Source organism: Pinus tabuliformis, chromosome 2_2, assembly GCF_031772625.1.
Source record: "Pinus tabuliformis cultivar Carrire ecotype Pingquan chromosome 2_2, CPIR1, whole genome shotgun sequence".
NCBI classification, from domain to species: domain Eukaryota; kingdom Viridiplantae; phylum Streptophyta; class Pinopsida; order Pinales; family Pinaceae; genus Pinus; species Pinus tabuliformis.
Genome location: NC_142300.1, coordinates 58,788,867 through 58,808,706, shown reverse-complemented (window position 1 = coordinate 58,808,706; position 19,840 = coordinate 58,788,867). Strand labels below are relative to the sequence as shown.

Below are 19,840 nucleotides of genomic sequence, written 5' to 3'. Positions count from 1 at the left end.
CTCACACGCCACTTGAGAGGAAGTGGGGAGACATCGAGCTATAGTTAGAAGGACTACAGGCGATGAGGGGCAGGATCATCGAGGTACCCAGCCTTTTGAATTATAGCTTGCTACGGGAACCCCGAAGAGGAGTAGCAGTACTAGCGGATGTCAGTAGAGATGGATGCGGATGGAGCGACAGAGGGAGCTACAGTGCAGGATTCCCAAGACAGCGTGAGGCAACAGTGCGAGATGCATGGAGTTGCTGCAGCAGCACAGAGGTCAGAGAAGGGGCACTTGTCAGCGATAAAGGGAGTTTCAGCATCATGAGTGTCTCTAGCCTGACAGAGATGTCGGAGTTGGGAGATCAGTTACTTCTCCATAACTGAGTTGCAGTGCAACAGTTAGCAGTGCCAGTGCTATGGGCAGCATGATGCAGCATGAAGAGAGGGGTTGCCGCACAGATGCAGCAATGGCAGTGGCAGGGCCATGTGCAGCAATACATGATGCAGCAATGCAGAGGATGTTGGGCAGTGGGCCTAGCATCAGCACAAGGACCGATGCCAAATGATCAGGGCGATGCTCAGTGAGGAGTATTACTAGAGCACAGTCCTCGCTAAGAGGGAGTGTTGATTTGGGGTAGCATCGGATGTGCTCTAGCCACGAAAATTGGTGGAGAGGCTAAAGCACATGAGATCTCCAATACCCAGAAATTTTTTGGGTAGATTCTAAACCGTTTGGGAGATATTAAAATAATTAATATTTTTAATGGAGTCCCTAAGTCTAAACTTAGGGAAAATAAAATATTAATGTGAATTAATATAAAACTGTGTTAGAAGGGTCCAAAAGTCATGGATCAAGCCAGAGTTAATCTTAGTTGTTGATTAGGGACTTAATCTCGGCTGTTGAATTGTCAACGAGAAAAGTATAAGAGGAGGCTTGAGGGTCACTTGGAGAATACATCGAGTTGATCAAGAATTCGATTTTCTGGGGCAGGGCTTGCTGAGGAAATCGAAGGAGTGATCAGAGTTGCAGCTGAGGGGCAGTGAATACAGAAGCAGAGAGGCAGAGAGGGTATCGGGAGCATCAGCGCAAAAGCCGGGAGAGAGGGACATAGAGCCAGCTAGAGGCCACGCAGAGCCAGTCAGGGCCCACGCAGAGGCAGCCAGGAGTTGCGCAGTGCCAAAGAGAGCCAGCATGGGTGACACAAAGGCTCTAAAGGCTGACGCAGGGTGATTTGGGGTGACGCTGGGCCAGAGAGGCTGATGCAGTCCCTAGAGGTAGACACTGGAGATTTCGTGGGGCAGATTGAAGCTGAGAGCTGTGGGATTGTTCATCCAGGGTTTTAGCCGGAATATCTATCTCCAACTGGGAGGTACTACTGCCGAGATCATTCTTTGTTGGGTGAGCCGGTTTGGCACCCAGATTGTATTCTGAAACTACTTAATAATAAAACCCTCAGATAGTTGCACTAGTTTTCCCACATTGGGTTTTTCCGAGGACATTAGTCCAAAAACAACAATGTCACTTGTGTGCTTGTTTTTCCTTCAGTTGATGATCTGTAATGTGTTGAGCATGTACTTGTATTTATTTTCAGTATTTACATGGTAAATAACTTGTTAATTAAACAAAACAAGTAGGCAAAAATAAATCAGAAAGCACATGAAGGATTTCTAACAGTGAGACTTAGAAATTCCAACATGCTACTCCCTCTGACTGTTGGAATCACTATCCCGGACAACTCGACTTTCCTGCCAACTTGCAACTGAAAATCAAATTTTTGCCCCAACAATTCAGCCTGTCTGTCAATGAATGTGCACCCTCTAGGAATTTTGGCCTGTTGTTCCCACTGAACAACGAAAATCCCTTCTCCACTTCTAAACTTCCCGGTTGATCACTCACGCTCTAATATCATGTGAAAATTTCATCTATCACTACAACTGGAAATTATTTTCCTAGTTAATTTATTTAACAATTTATTTGCAGTTTGCTACGGCAAATACTAAATAATTCACACTGTGATTTTCACAAACAAATACTGTGGAAGAAAAATAGCACTGGAATCTGAAAAAAATCTAGCACGCACACATAAAAATATGACACAATTATTTATGGACAATCGTCCCCGAAAAAACCCAATTTCGGAAAATGGGTGCAACAGCTAAGGGTTTTATTATTATGCAGCATTTAAATCTGAGTACAATATATGGATGCCCAACTGGCAATCCAAATAGTAAGAAAATCTAGCCAAAATTATCTAAGGGAATTTCCCTTCCTCCACAAGCAATCCTGGCACAACTCTACCTCAGAAAACTCGTCCTCCTAGACCCTCTGCGTTAACTTGTGCGCAGACCCTTGGACGTTTAGCCCGGAACTGCCTCTAATGAAGTCGTTTTTCATGTCTCTGCTGAGGAAAATGATCCTCTGGCCCTTTGGAAAACTTTCTCGAACTCTAGAAGCTGAGCTGAATTTTCCTCCAGCCAAATCGAATTTCTCTTCTCAAGCAACTGCGCAATCCTCTACGCTGCCACACTGGGTGTAGCTTGGTCTCTTGTTGCTTCCTCTCCGGATCTGGAAAAATTCCTCCAAATCACTGTCTCTGCCCCTCATTGACTCTACTTCCTCATTGAAGCTCGAACTCTCCGACAATTGACTGTTGCTACTCTGGAAAAATCGAATTCTCCAAGTGTCTATGTTGTATTCTCCAAGTGCCCATCAACTTCTTATAATCCTCTGCTGGAGCACCAACGACCAAGATTAAAACTTAATCAATGGCTAGGATCATCTTGAAGTCGATCCGTGTGAATTTCTAGACTATTCTCACCTTGACTTAATTAATTCAAATTAATTAACCAGTTTTCCTAGGTTTAGACTTAGGAAACATTAAAAAATAGGTTAATAATCTAATTAAGTCATCTCTAGGTGGAATTTGCAAAAACAATTTCTAGGTTTTGGAGATCTCGTGCATTCTAGCCTCTCCATCAAATTTTGTGGCTAAAACATATCCGATGCTACAGAAACTAACAATATGGACTTGTAATGTAAGATGGAAGGTGTTAATTATGACATATGGGAAGATGGAACTACGCTATCTTAATCAGGGCTTCCCAAGTAGTGGTCCTCCTATACTCAAAGGGCTTTAGGAAGGTCCCACTAGACTAGGATCAAAGGTTAACCCCCCAAGTAGGTGAGAGAACAAGATCACGGTCAAAGTTTGTCAATCTTCCAGATCACCCCATAATGCATGCTAAATGCCTAAAAACAGAGAAGTATAATCACCTGATTGCAACATGATCAAAGTACCTTTAGAGTGGTAGCCCACCTTCGTCCATGCACTCATGCTAGATGGGTGAGAAGCAAGTGGCTGATGCAAGTGGCAGAGATAAATGACATAACATCAACTAATGGTGGCTATGAGGGGTTGTTGGTTGTCTGACTAACCGACCAGCTATCAAATGTAGGAGAAAATTTTTCTCCTATCGAGTTACCCATTTTGGTGGGTAAAACACACCAAACAAACATTACATGCAACAGTTGCGCCCCCAAGAAGTTGATGTATCAAATAACCACCTCAAGTCCCACAAACCTTTTAGTGCTTCATATTCTAGGGTTAGGGTTTTCTACCCCTAGGGTTATTTCTTTATGTTAAAAGGCTATCCTTTCGGCTTCTTGTAATAGCTCTTGCAAATGCATGTATTTGCTATCTCTCTCCCTTCAAAGATAGCTACCACCATTCTTGCCAATTTGTGTTCTGCGGTATTATTTTATTTTAGTTATCGATAAAAGTTGGGCTTCCACTATATTATTGTACTTTCTGCTATATTTCTCTGTGTATTCCATTTTCTTTCCTGCCTTTCATTTCATTCCTTTTACAACCCAAATCAAGATCATGAACCAATTGAGGAATTAGGCCTGATCTTAAAATTGAGCCAAAGCAATAGTTTGAATAGTGAGAAGGGGGCTTGATTGAGGAATCAGGCTCGATCTTGACATCAATGACAACATTCACCCAAATGAAGAGAAGGATATTGAAATCAGCCACTAGATCCACTCAAACAATAAGAAAGTCACCCAATTGAGGAATCAGGACTGATCTTGAAACCGGGCCAAGCCAACAATTTGAACAATGAGAAGGGGGCTGATTGAGCAATCGCCCAATCTTGTAATTGAACAAGGCATCCACTCAAACAATGAAAAGGGAACTTGATTAAGGAATCAAACCCAATCATGAAATCAATCCAAGGAAAAAATTCAAACAAGTGAAGGATGGAAAAGTGGGTTCAATTGCAAAGTTTGAACAATGAAGAAAAAATCCAAGGCTTTAGATATTTGTGAGGGTTCCAAAGTTGAAAAGTCAAGGGAAAATTGGCTAAGTGTAGAGTGTTGCCTCCTAAAATCAAATCTAAGAAAAAAAGGCCCAATCCATGGAAGCAACCTTGAATTAAGTATTAGGATAGGTATCATTATTACCTTTATACAATCTCCTCTGCACTTTTGGCTAGCTCTCTAGAGGCCAAGGGGGTATCTTTAAATTATGTAATGATTATGAAAGCCCAGGAAAGTAAATATTAAGATGAATAATCATGTTATGTAGAGATTTACTTAAACAAGAACAAATTAAATCCAACACAAGATATCACTGTGCAAATATAGGATTTAATGCTTAAAAATGTGATGCTTCTTACAAGTCAATTTTAGCCTTAACAGAACCAAGCACACAACAACTAGATCCAATTTATAAATTACGCAATCAATAATTATGTGGATCCAAGTCCAAATCTAATTTTATGTCATTACTAAGGGAAATTTCAAGATTTGAACAAAATAGTGAAAACCACTTGTTCAACCTCTTCAAATGATGTGAAATTTAGTTCAAAGGGTTAAATTACAAATCTCATGTCTAATGCCAAAAAAATATCCAAAATTGTTAAAATGAATAACGATAGCCCAAGTAAAAGGTAAATACTTAAAATACAAACTTATAGGGCAAATCACAATTAGGGTTTGATCTATGAACCTTGAAATAATGTCAAATTATGATTAAGAGACAAGTTTAGATATGATTTATCTATGCCAAAACAACTAAACTTGAATATGAAATCTAAATTTGAAGATATGGCAATGGTTTACTTTAGATTTCAAATAAGCAAAATAAAAAAGGGGAAAATATTTTAGATTTTTTAATATATGGTGGTTGATGGGAGAAACCAGTGCCAAAATAATGGGGTCAAAAAGACTTCCCTCAAATGGCCTATCTTTTTATGGATTATAAAATGGAAATATGGTTGTAAAGACTTAACATTCTCCAATCTAACCTAGAGGTATTTTAATGCAAATTTCTACAAGGATGGGCTCCAAATGGAATCACTGTAATATTCCTAGTTGGAAATATTAAGTGATAACAACAAATAAAACATAAACATGTAACCATAAAACTAACACACTAGCATAATGACAAATTGCACCAAAAATTGTACCAAGAGTTGAGCCATTTTATTAACTGAGAAAACAAGGTACATATAAATGAAGAAGAGGAACTTGGGCTTGCTACAACAAGCTAGTCAAGTCCCAGGTGAAAATGGAGCTGCCCAAGTATTGGAAACTACTCTCCCCAAGTCTCTGTGCTGGTCCATGTGAAAAGTTTTAATCTAACAAAACCAAAAAATCCTACTACAGTGAATTGATTTGCCTTACCTACTTGTGCTCTTCATTTTAACAAGTTATTTTCAGAAATATTCAGAAAATATTAATGCAAATACAATGCAGCCTACACCAATATATAGATCAAGTACTGAAAAATTAATGAGACAATCACACAAAGGACACACTTATTTTTGCACTAAACGTCCACGGAAAAACTCAATGCAGGAAAATCGGTGCAACAACTCTGTCGGTTTTCTATTATTAAGCAGTAGTTCTGAATAAAAATGTTGGTTTCCCTCCCGGCAAACCAATGATAGAGAAATACAATGGCGGAAAACCTAAGTGAGTTTTACCTCACTTCACCCGACAGATTCCAGTTCATTCGGCACCAAAACTGGCTAGCCCCGGCTATAACTATGTTGCCCCTTTGCAGTAACTCCGTGGGCCTGCCTGGAGCTCTCTAAGGCTTTGCATCAGCTCTTCTGCCCAATGCGTCAGCTATCCCGGCTGTTCCAGCAATTCCGACTTTCTACGTGGAAGGCAACTTTCTCCTCTGTGCTGGCCCTTCTGGCTCTGCGTCAAGGCTGCGTGGGCCCAAACTGCCCAAACGTCAGCTCTTCCTGGCTATTGCGTTGCCTCCACAAGCCTCTCTCCGCCTCTCTGTCAGTATTCCCGAACTATCTCTACCCCTCAGCTGCAAGATCTCCCCAATAGATTTTCCTTCTGAGAACTTCTCACCTCAGGAAATCGATTTCCTCAATCTCTCTATGTGTCCTCTCCAACTGACCCCAAGCCTCCATTTATACTTTTCATGTTGACAAATCAACGGCCAAGATTAAGTCTCTAACCAACAGCTAAGATTAAATTAGACTTGATCCTCGTCTCTTAGAGCCTTCTCACCCATATTTTCATTAATACCCATTAACATTTTAATTTTTCTAAGTTTAGACTTAGGAACCCCATTAAAAATATTAATGATTTTAATAAAATACAATCCGAGTGGAATTTCGCCAAACGATTTTTGGGTCTTGGAGATCTCATGTGTTCTAGCCCCTCCACAAAATTTTGGAGCTAGAGCACAACCAATGCTACCCAAAAATCAACACTCCCTCTTAGCGAGGAATGTGCTCTAGCAATACTTCCCAGCAAAAGTATCACACTGGTCCACGACATTGGTCCTCTGCACTGTTGATGCTCGGCCTGCTGCCCTTCATCCACTGCACTGTTGCAACCTGTACTAGTGCCCATGACACTGCCCCTGTCACTGCTACATCTGTACTGCAGCTCCCTCTCAATATGTTGCATCATGTTATCCAGAGCACTGCCATTGCTAACTGTTGCACTGCAACTCAGTTGTTGAGAATTAAGCCACTGAAAAGCTACCCAATGGCTGACATGTTGGTCAATCTGGATGTCCCTAGATGCTGAAGCTACCTCTGCTGCTAATCTGTGCTGACCCTCTGATGCTAATGCATTGTTGTTGTATCTTCTTTGTGCCTCCCGCACTGCTGCAACATTCCACTACGTTGCTTCAAACTTTGGCACTCTAGCCCTACCACTGTTGCTCCATCATCCCTCGCACCAACAGACTCCCGTCATTCTTCTACTGTCATTAAGGGCTCCTGTAGCCATATGTGATCCAAGAGTTTGGGCACCTCAACAATCCTGCCCATACTGTAGTCCTCCAGACTACAACTCAATATCGTCCCACCTCTCTCCTAGAGATGTGGCTGCCATCTCTGCCACTAAAATGTCGAACTGGTTCTCTTCTCCCTCTTTCGTTGCTGCCCCAGCAAAACTCGAATCTAGATTTCTTTGGCACTAGAAATCCTCTAAGGAACAAGCTCCCTCTGAATTTCGATTTCCTTCACGGAAATCCTTCTGCCAACCACTGTCGAACCACCCCTCTCTGATCTCTTTTGCCGTTGCTCAGCACTGGATCTAGATTTCTTAGCAAGAAATCTTCTGAGGAACTAATTCCCTCTACTTTGCTTCTGCCCCACTAGGTACTGTTCTGCACCAACAGAATCAACACCCCACCAGCAACTCCAGATGAATTTACGCTGCACCTCTAGCCACGACAACTGGAAAAACAAGACTCAACAATCTCTGTGCTGGCCCGTAACCATTGCGCTGCCCTCTGCAATAACAACGTCACCCAATGAGGCTGACACAGGGTCTGCGTGAGCCTCCGTTGGTGTTGTGTCACCCTTCCTATGCGCTTGGCCAGAAATTGCGCTATCTCTAGGGACAGTTATCTTCACACACAGATTTTCCTCTGTCCTTTCGTCGATGGCTTCAGTCCTCCTTGATCTACAATTGCTCTGATACCATGTGAAAATTTCTGAATCTAACAAACCAAAAATCCTACTACAGTGAACTGATTTGCATTACCTACTTGTGTTCTTTATTTTAACAAGTTATTTTCAGAAATATTCATAAAATATTAATGCAAATACACTGCAGCCTACACCAATATACAGATCAAGTACTAAAAAATAAATGAGACAATCACACAAAGGACACTTATTTTTGGACTAAATGTCCCCGAAAAAACCCAATGCGGGAAAACTGGTGCAGCAGCTCTGAGGGTTTTCTATTATTAAGCAGTAGTTCTGAATACAAATGTTGGTTGCCCTCCCAGCAAACCAGTGACAGAGAAATACAATGGCAGAAAACCTGAGTGAGTTTTACCTCACTTCACCCAGCAGATTCCAGCTGATCCGGCAGCAAAACTGGCTAGCCCCGACTACAACTGCGCTGCCCCTTCATAGTAATTGCGTGGGCCTGCGTGGAGCTCTCTGAGGCTCTACGTCAGCTCTTTTGCCCACTATGTCAGCTTTCCCAACTATTCCAATAGTTCTGACTTTCTGTGTGGAAGGCAACTTTCTCCTCTGCACTAGCCCTTCTGGCTCTGCGTCAAGGCTATGTGGGCCCAGACTGGCCCAGCGTCAGCTCCTCCTGGCTACTTCGCTGCCTCCACAAGCTTCTCTCCGCCTCTCTGTCAATATTCCCGAACTATCCCTGCCCCTCAGCTGCAAGATCTCCCTAAGCGATTTTCCTCCTGAGGACTTCTCACCTCAGAAAATCGATTTCCTCAATCTCTCTATGTGTCCTCTCCAACTGACCCCGAGCCTCCATTTATATTTTTCCTGTTGACAAGTCAACAACCGAGATTAAGTCTCTAATCAACGGCTAAGATTAAATTAGACTTGATCCTCATCTCTTAGAAGCTTCTCACCCATATTTTCATTAATACCCATTAATATTTTAATTTTCCTAAGTTTAGACTTAGGAACCCCATTAAAAATATTAATTATTTTAATAAAATACAATCCGGGTGGAATTTCACCAAATGATTTCTGAGTCTTGGAGATCTCATGTGTTCTAGCCCCTCCACAAAATTTCGGAGCTAGAGCACATCTGATGTTACCCAAAAATCAACAATCTAGTAAATTCAGTTATTGCTAGCTAGAATGGAATTAGTGTTTCGGCCCTCTAAACTGCTCGGAAAATTCCAGCAAATTAACTGGAGCCTCCTCACAAGGAACCCAGAATAACCCAAAAAAAATCTCACGAAGTGTTGATTTGGGGTAGCATCGGATGTGCTCTAGCCATGAAAATTAGTGGAGAGGCTAAAGCACATGACATCTCCAAGACCCAGAAATGGTTTGGGTAGATTCTAACCAGTTTGGGAGATATTAAAATAATTAATATTTTTAATGGAGTTCCTAAGTCTAAACTTAGTAAAAATAAAATATTAATGGGTATTAATATAAAACTGGGTTAGAAGGTTCCAAAAGTAATGGATCAAGCCAAATCTCTTCTTAGTCATTGATTAGAGATTTAATCTCGGTCGTTGAAGGACCAACAAGAAAAGTATAAGAAGAGGCTTGAGGGTCAGTTGGAGAACATACTGAGGGAGACCAGTCAGCTCGATTTCTAGAGCGGGGTTAGCTGAGAAATTTGAACTAGTGGTCTGGGGAGCAACAGGAGGCAGCGGGTATGAAACAAAGAGTTGGGATCAGCACCAAGAGACCAACGCAGAGGTTGGAGAGGCAGACGCAAAGCCTCTCAGGTAGACGCAGAGGCAGCAAACTGCGCAGTCACTGGAAGGCCTGCATGGGTGACGCAGAGAGGCCCAGCGCTGACGCAGAGAGGCAGGGGTTGACACAGTAGGTATGGGAACTGCGTAGAGGCAAATAAGTCTGATGCTGAGGTTGGGAGAAGTGTTGGAGAATTTGTTCTCTATTGGGTAAGCTAGTTTGGCACATAGTTGTACTGAAGAATTGTTGAATAATAAAATCCTCCTATGTTGCACCGATTTTCCCGTATTAGGTTTTTCCGGGGACATTTGTCCAAAATATCTATGTTGATGTGTTGATTCTTGTGCATGTGTTTGTTTCTGTATTATGGTGTGATATCTGCAGCAGAATTTATTTTAATGTGAAGGGTTTTTCGTAAATAACTTATTGGCAAATAAGTAGGTAAAATAAATCAGTTGTTGCAGTGGTAGAATTTTCACATGGTATCAGAGCAAATAATCAAAAACGGGAAGGGAAAATCAATTATGGGTCGACACCATGATGTAGAGGCATCTACGTCAGGAGACTCGCACAGATTTTTAGAAAATTGCACAAGAGACAGTGACTTCGATTTCTCTATGTTGGCTTCCAAGTTGGAAGAAGAAGTGGCTTGTGTGACTAGATCTGCATCATCAGAAGTATGGTATATAGACAGTGGAGCCTCTTGGCATATGATGGGAATCCGGGAATATTTCTCAGATGATCGGGAGGAGAGGATGAACTTTCAAATCACCATGGGGAACAAGGCAAAGTGTACTCCAGTAGGGAGGGGTACCATAGTTTTTCAAACAGAAACCGGAGAGCAGTTTTGTGCTACCAATGTGCTGCATGTACTAGGATTGGGGATGAATTTAATTTCCGTGTTGCAACTTCAAGGCAAACGCTATGACGTTTTTTTCATCAAGGAGAAAGTATACGTCAAACACCCAAGCTGGAAAAAGAAAGTGCAAATCAGGATCAAAAGTAATAGGTTCTACAGACTACAACTAGAATCACAAATGGCACTAAAAGGCAGTCATGGAGACAAGGATTTGAACGAACTATGGCACAGAAGAATGGGACATTTGCGCCATGGGGCTCTGAGAATTCTCAGAAACACTATAACAGGAGTTCCGGATCTTAGTACGTAATGAGATGATGTATGCAGAGGATGTGCTCTAGGAAAGTATGCTAAAGCAACATTTCTTAGAAGAAAGAACAGGGCTAAGAGTGTACTAGGATTGATAAACTCAGATATCTGCGGACCTATGTCCACTAAATCTATTAGTGGTGCCAAGTACTTCCTTACCTTCATTGATGACCACTCAAGGAAAACTTGGATTTATTTTCTGAAAACCAAGTACAAGGTTTTCTGTCGATTCAAAGAGTTCAAGGCTCTGGTGGAGAATCTAAATGGGAAGAAAATAAAAGTTTTGCGCTCTGATAATGGTGGAGAGTATGTCAATAAGGACTTCACTGATTTTTGCGCTAAGGAGGGCATCAGAAGAGTGGACAACTCCTTACAATCTGGAGCAAAATGGAGTAGCAAAAAGGAAGAACAAGACTATTGCGGAAGCAACTAGGGCCATGATATATGATCAGGATATGCCAAAATTGTTGTGGGCAGAAGCATGCAACACAGCAGTCTATGTTCAAAACAGGACTCCTCATCGGGCATTGGGAAAGATTACTCCAAAGAAAGTTTTCACAGGGAAGGCGCCTGAAGTCAGTCATTTCAGGATATTTGGGAGCTTAGCATATTGCCGTGTACCCGACGAAAAGAGGAAGAAGCTGGATCAAACTGCAGAGAAAGGATATCTAGTGGGATATAGCGAGAACACTAAGGCATATAGAATCTATTTTCCCAGGAGCAGGAAGTTAGTAGTTCGACGAGATGTGAAGTTCATGGAGGACAGGGCTTTCAAAAAATCTCGAGAAATGCCTTCCGAGGAGCAGTGAAAAGAGGAGTCGTTGGTCAAACCTCTTCAACCAACAGAAGTAAAGAATTCTTCCTCAGATCAGGAAGAATCTCAGGATGAGGAGGAGCTAACAGAAACACCTACTGGCAAAGGAAGAACGAGCATGGAACTTCATCAGATTCTGCGAAATGCAGAGGACTTCATCGGTGCGCCAAGGAACAATAAGAGAGCGAAAACAACCAAATAGATATCAGGCATTAGTTGCTCAGGATGGGGAGCCTACTAGTTTCCAGGAGGCAGCTCAACGTCAGGTTTGGCTGGATGCGAAGGTAGAGGAGTACAATTCCATAATGGTGAACAATGTCTAGGAGGTAGTGCCAAGGCCTCAAGACAGATCAGTGGTAGGTTCGAGATGGATCTACAAGATTAAATATGCTGCAAATGGCAGTGTTGAGAAATACAAAGCCAGGTTTGTGGCTAAGGGGTATGATCAGAAGGAAGGAATTGACCACAAAAAAACCTTCGCCCCGGTAGCCAGATATACATCTATTAGAACCGTGATATCTCTTGCAGAACAGATGGGGTGGGAGATTCATCAGATGGATGTTAAAACGGCATTTCTGAATGGGGTGATAGAAGAAGAGGTATACATTGAACAACTAGAGGGCTTTGAGGCACATGAGAAGAAGTCTCATGTATGCATATTGAAGAAAGCCTTGTATGAGCTGAAACAGGCACCTAGAGCATGGTATGGTCGAATATATGGCTACTTGCAGAAGATGGGATTTGTCAAGAGTGACACAAATCCAAATCTCTACAATCTGGTTGTAGAGAATGAGCCTCTAATCTTAGTATTGTATGTGGATGATCTCTTTCTGACAGGATCATCCAGGCTCATCGGGGACTGCAAGAAGAATCTAGCCACGAAATTCGATATGAAGGATTTGGGACGAATGCATTATTTCTTAGGGTTGGAAGTTTGGCAGCAAAAGGGGGAGATCTTCCTTAGGCAAGGGAGATATGTTACAGAAATCTTGAAGATATTCAGGATGGAGGACTATAGACACATGGCTACTCCAATGATCACCAAGTGGAAGAAGATTGATGCATCAGAAGACAAGGATGTTGATCCCACCTTATACAGACAACTCATAGGGTCCCTGATGTATCTCGTCAATAACAGGCCTGACATTTGTTACGCTGTCAACACCCTCAGTCAGTTCATGGTGGAACCAAAGAGGGCGCATTGGGCAGCAGCAAAACATGTTCTCAGATATATACAATATGGACTCTTGTACACCAGGAATAATGCTATCAAATTAAGTGGATTTACTGATGCAGATTGGAAGGGAAGTTCAGTGGATTGGAAAAGTACCTTTGGGTACTGTTTCAACATTAGATCAGGAATGACCTCTTGGTGCAATAGGAAATAGAAATTCGTGGCTCTGAGCTCAGCAGAGGCAGAATATATGGCCGCAAGCACAACTTCGTGCGAGGCCATATGGCTTAGAAAACTGCTTGTGAACCTATTCAGAAGAAAGATGGAGGCGACCAGGATCATGTGTGATAATCAGAGTTGCATCAAGCTCTCTGAGAATCCAGTGTTTCACGATCGGTCAAAGCATATTGATATCCGGTGTCACTTTGTCAGAGACTATGTCCAACAAGGAGTTGTACAGTTGAGCTACACTCCTACAGGAGAACAGGTGGTAAACATCCTTACCAAGGCCCTTGGAAGAACCAAGTTTGATTATTTCAGGGAGAAGATGGGGATGATAAAGAATCCATTTCAGTAGCAGAAATGGGTATGATGTTGCAGTGCAGTAGCAGTCAACAGTCAATTCGATTTCTGGAGCGGGGTTAGCTGAGAAATTCGAACTAGTGGTCTGGGGAGCAGCAAGAGGCAACATGTATGGAATAAAGAGTTGGGATCAGCGCCAAGACACCAACACAGAGGTTGGAGAGGCAAACGCGGAGCCTCTCAGGCAAATGCAAAGGCAACAGACTGCGTAGTCACTAGAAGGCTTGCGTGGGTGATGCAGAGAGGCCCAGTGCTGACCCAGAGAGGCAGGAGCTAACGCAGTAGGTTTGGGAACTGTGTAGAGGCAAGTAAGCCCGACGCTAAGGTTGGGAGAAGTGCTAGAGAATTTGTTCTCTGTTGGGTAAGCCAGTTTGGCACCCAGTTGTACTGAAGAATTGCTGAATAATAAAATCCTCCTATGCTACACCGGTTTTCCCGCATTGGGTTTTCCGGGGACATTTGTCGAAAATATCTGTGTTGATGTGTTGATTCTTGTGCATGTGTTTGTTTCTATATTATGGTGTGATATCTGCAGCAGAGTTTATTTTAATGTTTACTGAAGGGTTTTTCATAAATAACTTATTGGCAAATAAGTAGGTAAAATAAATCAGTTGTTGTAGTGATAGAATTTTCACAAGAACTGAGCTGCGCCCTTCTCCAATAATTTCTATTGTTGGCTACTAACTTGAACACTGATTTCTGCCATAAATATTGCCCAAAAAATTCTACGAAATTAACCCCGGACTCCTCTCACCAAACCCAAAAAAAACCAGAAAGGGTTTGGGCTGAATCCACCGACCCCCAGTGACCCCTAACAAGTGCAAATCGCCCAATCTGGCCAAAAAACGCCCCACAATTTGATATTACGAAATTATTGCTAAATCTACCACAGGCCAAATTCTCCCTTGAGGTATACCTCCAATCTCTGACCCTTATCTCTCCACAATTCTTCTCCCTTCTTTCCTTGCGTAGGCTAAGCCAGAAACCCCTACGCACTTCCAAATGAAGAGAATTTCGTCCCATAGATTTGTTGCTCTCTATCCCTGCAAAATCACCACAAAATTTGCAACTCCAACTAGGAAAATCCTCCTGCAAATAACCTAGACTCCAACTCGTTGTATGTTGGACCACAATGAATAACTCGAATTGCCTCTACGCTTAGGGAATACCCAAAGCTGGGAATACTGCTGTCAATGAAGCTCTATGAAATCCCAGCAATGGACTCTCCAAATTCCCAACTAGGGAGGCACTCGAAGTCCTCCGAAGATGGGGCGGAATCCCACCTGGAATTCCTGTGCTAAACATCACTCTACCCTTGCGCTAAACAGGTCCAACAAAAGATGAAGTTTTAAGTGTAATAGTCAAAAGATAATCCACAGAATGAGTCCATCCTCATTTTATAATTTCTCCTCATGCCTCTAGACTCTTTTTTTAATATTATTTTATTAGTGGGGGCAATTTTCCACTAAGTTACTTTTGCCGCCATTTAATAAAATAATAATTTGCCACTATTCTCCAATAAAATAATACTAGCCACCTTTCTCCAATAATATTTGCCACTTTTTAATTAGTATTACTAAAATTGGCAAAATTCCGTAGTGACTCCCATGCTCACAAAATTGGGGATATTACATTCACCTTCAACTAGCAATCTAATTATACGCTAAAAATTGAAATCGATAATCTTTCCATAATTTGTAAGGTAAATAAAGCAATCTATCAATTATCAAAGACTAAGCTAACAAAGGAGAGATGATGTTTTACCATACTTAACTCCTTCCAAGTGGTAGATTTTACCCTTCAGTATATCAAATCACTAGCGCTGCCTATGTAGAGCAATCCACACCAAAATCTAAGATTTAAGAACCAAAATGTTGTAAAGACATCAAATAGAACCTTGAAATGAGAAACCAAATAGCCTCCGTGCTTGATATTCAACAAAGGTTATCTCAAGTATCCCAACAACAATGAAGCTCTATGAAATCCCAGCAATGGACTCTCCAAATTCCCAACTAGGGAGGCACTCGAAGTCCTCCGAAGATGGGGTGGAATCCCGCCTGGAATTCCTGTGCTAAACATCACTCTACCCTTGCGCTAAACAGCTCCAACAGAAGATGAAGTTTTAAGTGTAATAGTCAAAAGATAATCCACATAATGAGTCCATCCTCATTTTATAATTTCTCCTCATGCCTCTAGACTCTTTTTTTAATATTATTTTATTAGTGGGGGCAATTTTCCACTAAGTTACTTTTGCCGCCATTTAATAAAATAATAATTTGCCACTATTCTCCAATAAAATAATACTAGCCACCTTTCTCCAATAATATTTGCCACTTTTTAATTAGTATTACTAAAATTGGCAAAATTCCCTAGTGACTTCCATGCTCACAAAATTGGGGATATTACATTCACCTTCAACTAGCAATCTAATTATACGCTAAAAATTGAAATCGATAATCTTTCCATAATTTGTAAGGTAAATAAAGCAATCTATCAATTATCAAAGACTAAGCTAACAAAGGAGAGATGATGTTTTACCATACTTAACTCCTTCCAAGTGGTAGATTTTACCCTTCAGTATATCAAATCACTAGCGCTGCCTATGTAGAGCAATCCACACCAAAATCTAAGATTTAAGAACCAAAATGTTGTAAAGACATCAAATAGAACCTTGAAATGAGAAACCAAATAGCCTCCGTGCTTGATATTCAACAAAGGTTATCTCAAGTATCCCAACAACAACTAGCTAAGGTATGTGGAGGGCCTCTTATGTAGAGTTTGAGGCTCAACAACCCTCTCAATACAATAATATTTTCTTAGTGATAAACCCTTAAATACATCCTACGAGCTCATAAAAAACTCTTAATCCTCCAACTACCTAATCAAGACAAGGTCATATAATGCATAAACAGTGAAGTAGTTATGCCACGTGAACAAAATCTCATTGAATAGAGGATGTCTCTACCAAAGATGAAGAAAATAGGTTAAGAGCTCCTATGCCCCTCCTCCAATCAAGGAAATAAGCTCAACACACCCCATCAATCAAGATCAATCCCTCATAATGAGAAAATAGCTAGCATCCAAAGTCATCCAAGTCACACATGTGGCAATCGTAGGACAAGATAAGTGGTCGTCTCTCCCAAAAGTGCTCCAACAAACTCTGAGTGAGGTCTCCAAGCATAACCAACTCGATCCATGCCAGTGGTCATCTCTAAGGAAGAGGAGGCGCAAAACAAGTCCAATGTCTAAGAAATATGCTCTGATGGCGTGAACAGGACAACTAGTTCCTCAAAAATGATGATTTGTACATCCAAAATGTGTCAAGTGGTGGAGTGCTTCATAGAAGGTGATATGACACCCTCCAGCAAGGCATCAAGCATGAAAACCGATCTCAAACAATCCAAGACATTAAACTAAGGGAACCTCCAAGATCCAAGAGCATAAAAATATGCATAGGCACCTCATGGCGGTGTTTTCCATGATCTCAAGTACCAAATACCTTTCATATTACCCAAAAGTGCTAGGGAAACAATCACCTAGGCCAAAGTGACATACATACATATATCCATGCTTAGGCTAAAAGGGAAGCATGCTTCTATATATGACAACCTTTACAATACAATAGGACAACTTTTACAAAGTGGTAAAATGAAAAAGACCTATGGGAACTCTAAGTCATGCGTCATAATATATCCACCCCAAAACCATCACACACCCACTTCATAAATGGTCTATATGAGATGGTAAGAATGAGTCATAAGGGCAAGAATAGCCTTGAAATGAGGACTAAGAGGATAGGCCATGACAAACCACAAAGGTCTAGAGAAACCACCTAAGTAAAGAAAACTCTTTACATAAATCACTAATCATAGTCTAGTGAAAATACATAAGATACATTGTTCACAACTTTTGGCTTATCATTATACACAACAACAATCTTGGTGAAGGAACAATTGTTCATGGAACACTAGGCTCAAACATCATCTCAAAATATGCACAAGATCAACTTAAATGTTGGGATAATCTAGTGAAGAAAAAATGCGGCCACCCTAATGCAGAACCGAGGGGTAACATGAAGAAATGGCGAATATGTGAAAACATGAAGGCAAGACTTGGTTTCGAATATAATTAGCCACGTAAGTTCTTTGGGTCAACAAGGTGGTAACATATCCTAGGTCATATCTATCTCTTAAAAATGATTTATAAGGAAAGTGTATTGATTAGATAGTGGATGTTGCAACATTTATAAGACCATGATCAATTCTTCAAATATATTAAAGAAACATAAAATGTTAGCATTGGAACTTGACTTCAGAAATAAGATCAACTTAATGATAAATCATAGAAAAATTCAAAATAGACAACTTAATGGGTGTCATATCGAGTAATCATTTGGAAACTTACCTAATTGATATTTTTTATGATGTTAAAGTAAATAACCCACAAGTTCAAGATTTTTAAGTTTGGAGCTATTGATGATTATACTAGGTTCATGCTAAGTTTCACTACCAAGGTCTTTTGTTGCTATGAAAACTACCAAATTGAATAGCAATGCAATGAAATGTATAAATAAAAATCTATAGATGTTTTAATCCTAGTGAATGCATCTACTATGCTTGACAAAATAAGACCAACCATATTTGTTACAAGAACGAAAATAGATATCCAATGAGTATAGACGCTTTAATATAGGAGAGGATAGACCTCAAGATTTCCTTTTGATACATCAAGAGGATGAAAGAAAGTCCCTTGGATAAGTGTGTTGACGAATCCTAGTTGTTCAGTCCATCTAAGAGCTTTCCAAGCCCTTTCAAGCTGAAACACAAGTTGCAAATAAACTAATCTTCAAAGGCCAACGAAATTTATATCATATGCAAAGAATTGTCCTAAAAGTTGGAATAATTAATAAATATGCATCGTAAAGAAACTTCTCCCATAATAATGATTTGATTATAGAGACTTTCATGTGTGTGAATCAAATATGGACTGGGGAGACATGTCTTAAAATAAATTCCAAGATGTGATTTAAACAAAATAAACTTACTGTGATTTCAATGGGACGGTCCCCCAACACTATTTGAGCTCCTATTTCCTCTGAAGCTTTACGAGCAGCACGAAACTACCAAAAGAAATCTTTGAAAATTGGTTTTTTTATGAAATATACTTGCAAATCCAAAATATGTGTGAGATATAAAACTTCAACTATGAAAACGTATATGAGTAATAGAAAGGTGAAATCTATGGAGAAGTTACCTCATCGCCAATAGGTGTGCCAATAGAGGAAGAAATCTTTTGTGAGAAACCTGCCAAAAGAAGCCGCAGCGCCAGTGCAGATTGCCCACCTAGCAGTGAATAAAGAAATGCTCTATCTTATTGTCCATTTAAATATTTACCATGCAATTTTCAAAAGATTTTGTTTCACTACACATAAAAAGTGCAATGCATATCTAATTTGTTGCAATAAGTTAGTTTATTTTAAGATTGACAAGCCATTTTTGACCCTTGCTTATGATGTTATCTTTTTACTACCACAAAAACCTCTTTTAGTCCCTAAGACATTTGTAAGAAATTTACATTGTAATATTCTAATAAAATGGATGTCAATTGCAAAGGGGAAATTTGACATGAGCACAGTAAGCCAGCTATGTGCATACTCACACATGAACGAAGAATGCAACTACAAAAGGGAGATTGTTGAAATGTACATGTTTTGCACTCTACATTCTATTAAATGCATGTAAGAGCACAATACAACAAATATAATACATGTTCATATTTGTTCCATTGGGAGCTAGGACTAAGTTTTCTCATTCTCTCTATGACAAAAGAAAATTATCCCTGATTTCTTCTAATAGGACAACCTTTCCAACAAAGGATAGTCCACAAGGGATATGTAAGTGTGTTTGTTGCATTGACCCATGTGGATGCTATGACATGGTCGAAAAGAGAATATTTTAAAGTGAGTGCAAGCAACAGGTGTAGAACATGTTGTTTAGCTACAACAGTAGGAAGAAGAAACATTGTGAATGTCCCATTGAATAATCAAGATAATCTTGGGGTTGTTGAACTTGAAACACTTTAGCACAAGAGTTGAGCTCCAAATTCTTGGGCTACAGGGAACTACAAACAAGTTTGTTCTTAAGGAATGTCACGCAATCTAATCTGTCAATGACATTAGCAAACCATTGTTTGAAGCAGGATGAATGTTGGAGTTTCTACATGCAACTTGAAATTGCAACTCCATACTAATGTATGAAATTTATGGAGTTGAATGTTACAAATGCATCAAAATGAAACAAAGAGTCATAAATTATAAACACTCACTAGGCCGATAGTCATCCCTTCAAATGACAAGGAATTGTCAAAAGATGATGTAAGTTTGTAGGCTTTATCATCTTTGCACAGTCAATAGGACCTGTGTGGAAGCCATTGTA

At 40.4% G+C, this 19,840-nt stretch overlaps 1 protein-coding gene across 5 annotated transcripts in view; it reads right to left on the bottom strand.

The window, feature by feature from the left end:
• LOC149191465 (TraB family protein) overlaps positions 1–19,840 on the bottom strand; it is a 181,999-nt gene that overhangs the window by 10,903 nt on the left and 151,256 nt on the right. For 2 of the 5 annotated variants that reach the window (XM_089404285.1, XM_089404286.1), the window contains 3 exons: positions 18,660–18,748; positions 18,451–18,525; positions 18,111–18,221 (listed from right to left, as the gene is read on the bottom strand). In XM_089404285.1, the coding sequence (XP_089260411.1) occupies positions 18,111–18,221; positions 18,451–18,525; positions 18,660–18,748 (275 nt within the window). The remainder of the gene's footprint in view (positions 1–18,110; positions 18,222–18,450; positions 18,526–18,659; positions 18,749–19,840) is intronic. The other 3 variants (XM_089404289.1, XM_089404290.1, XM_089404287.1) reach the window with 2 other exon arrangements.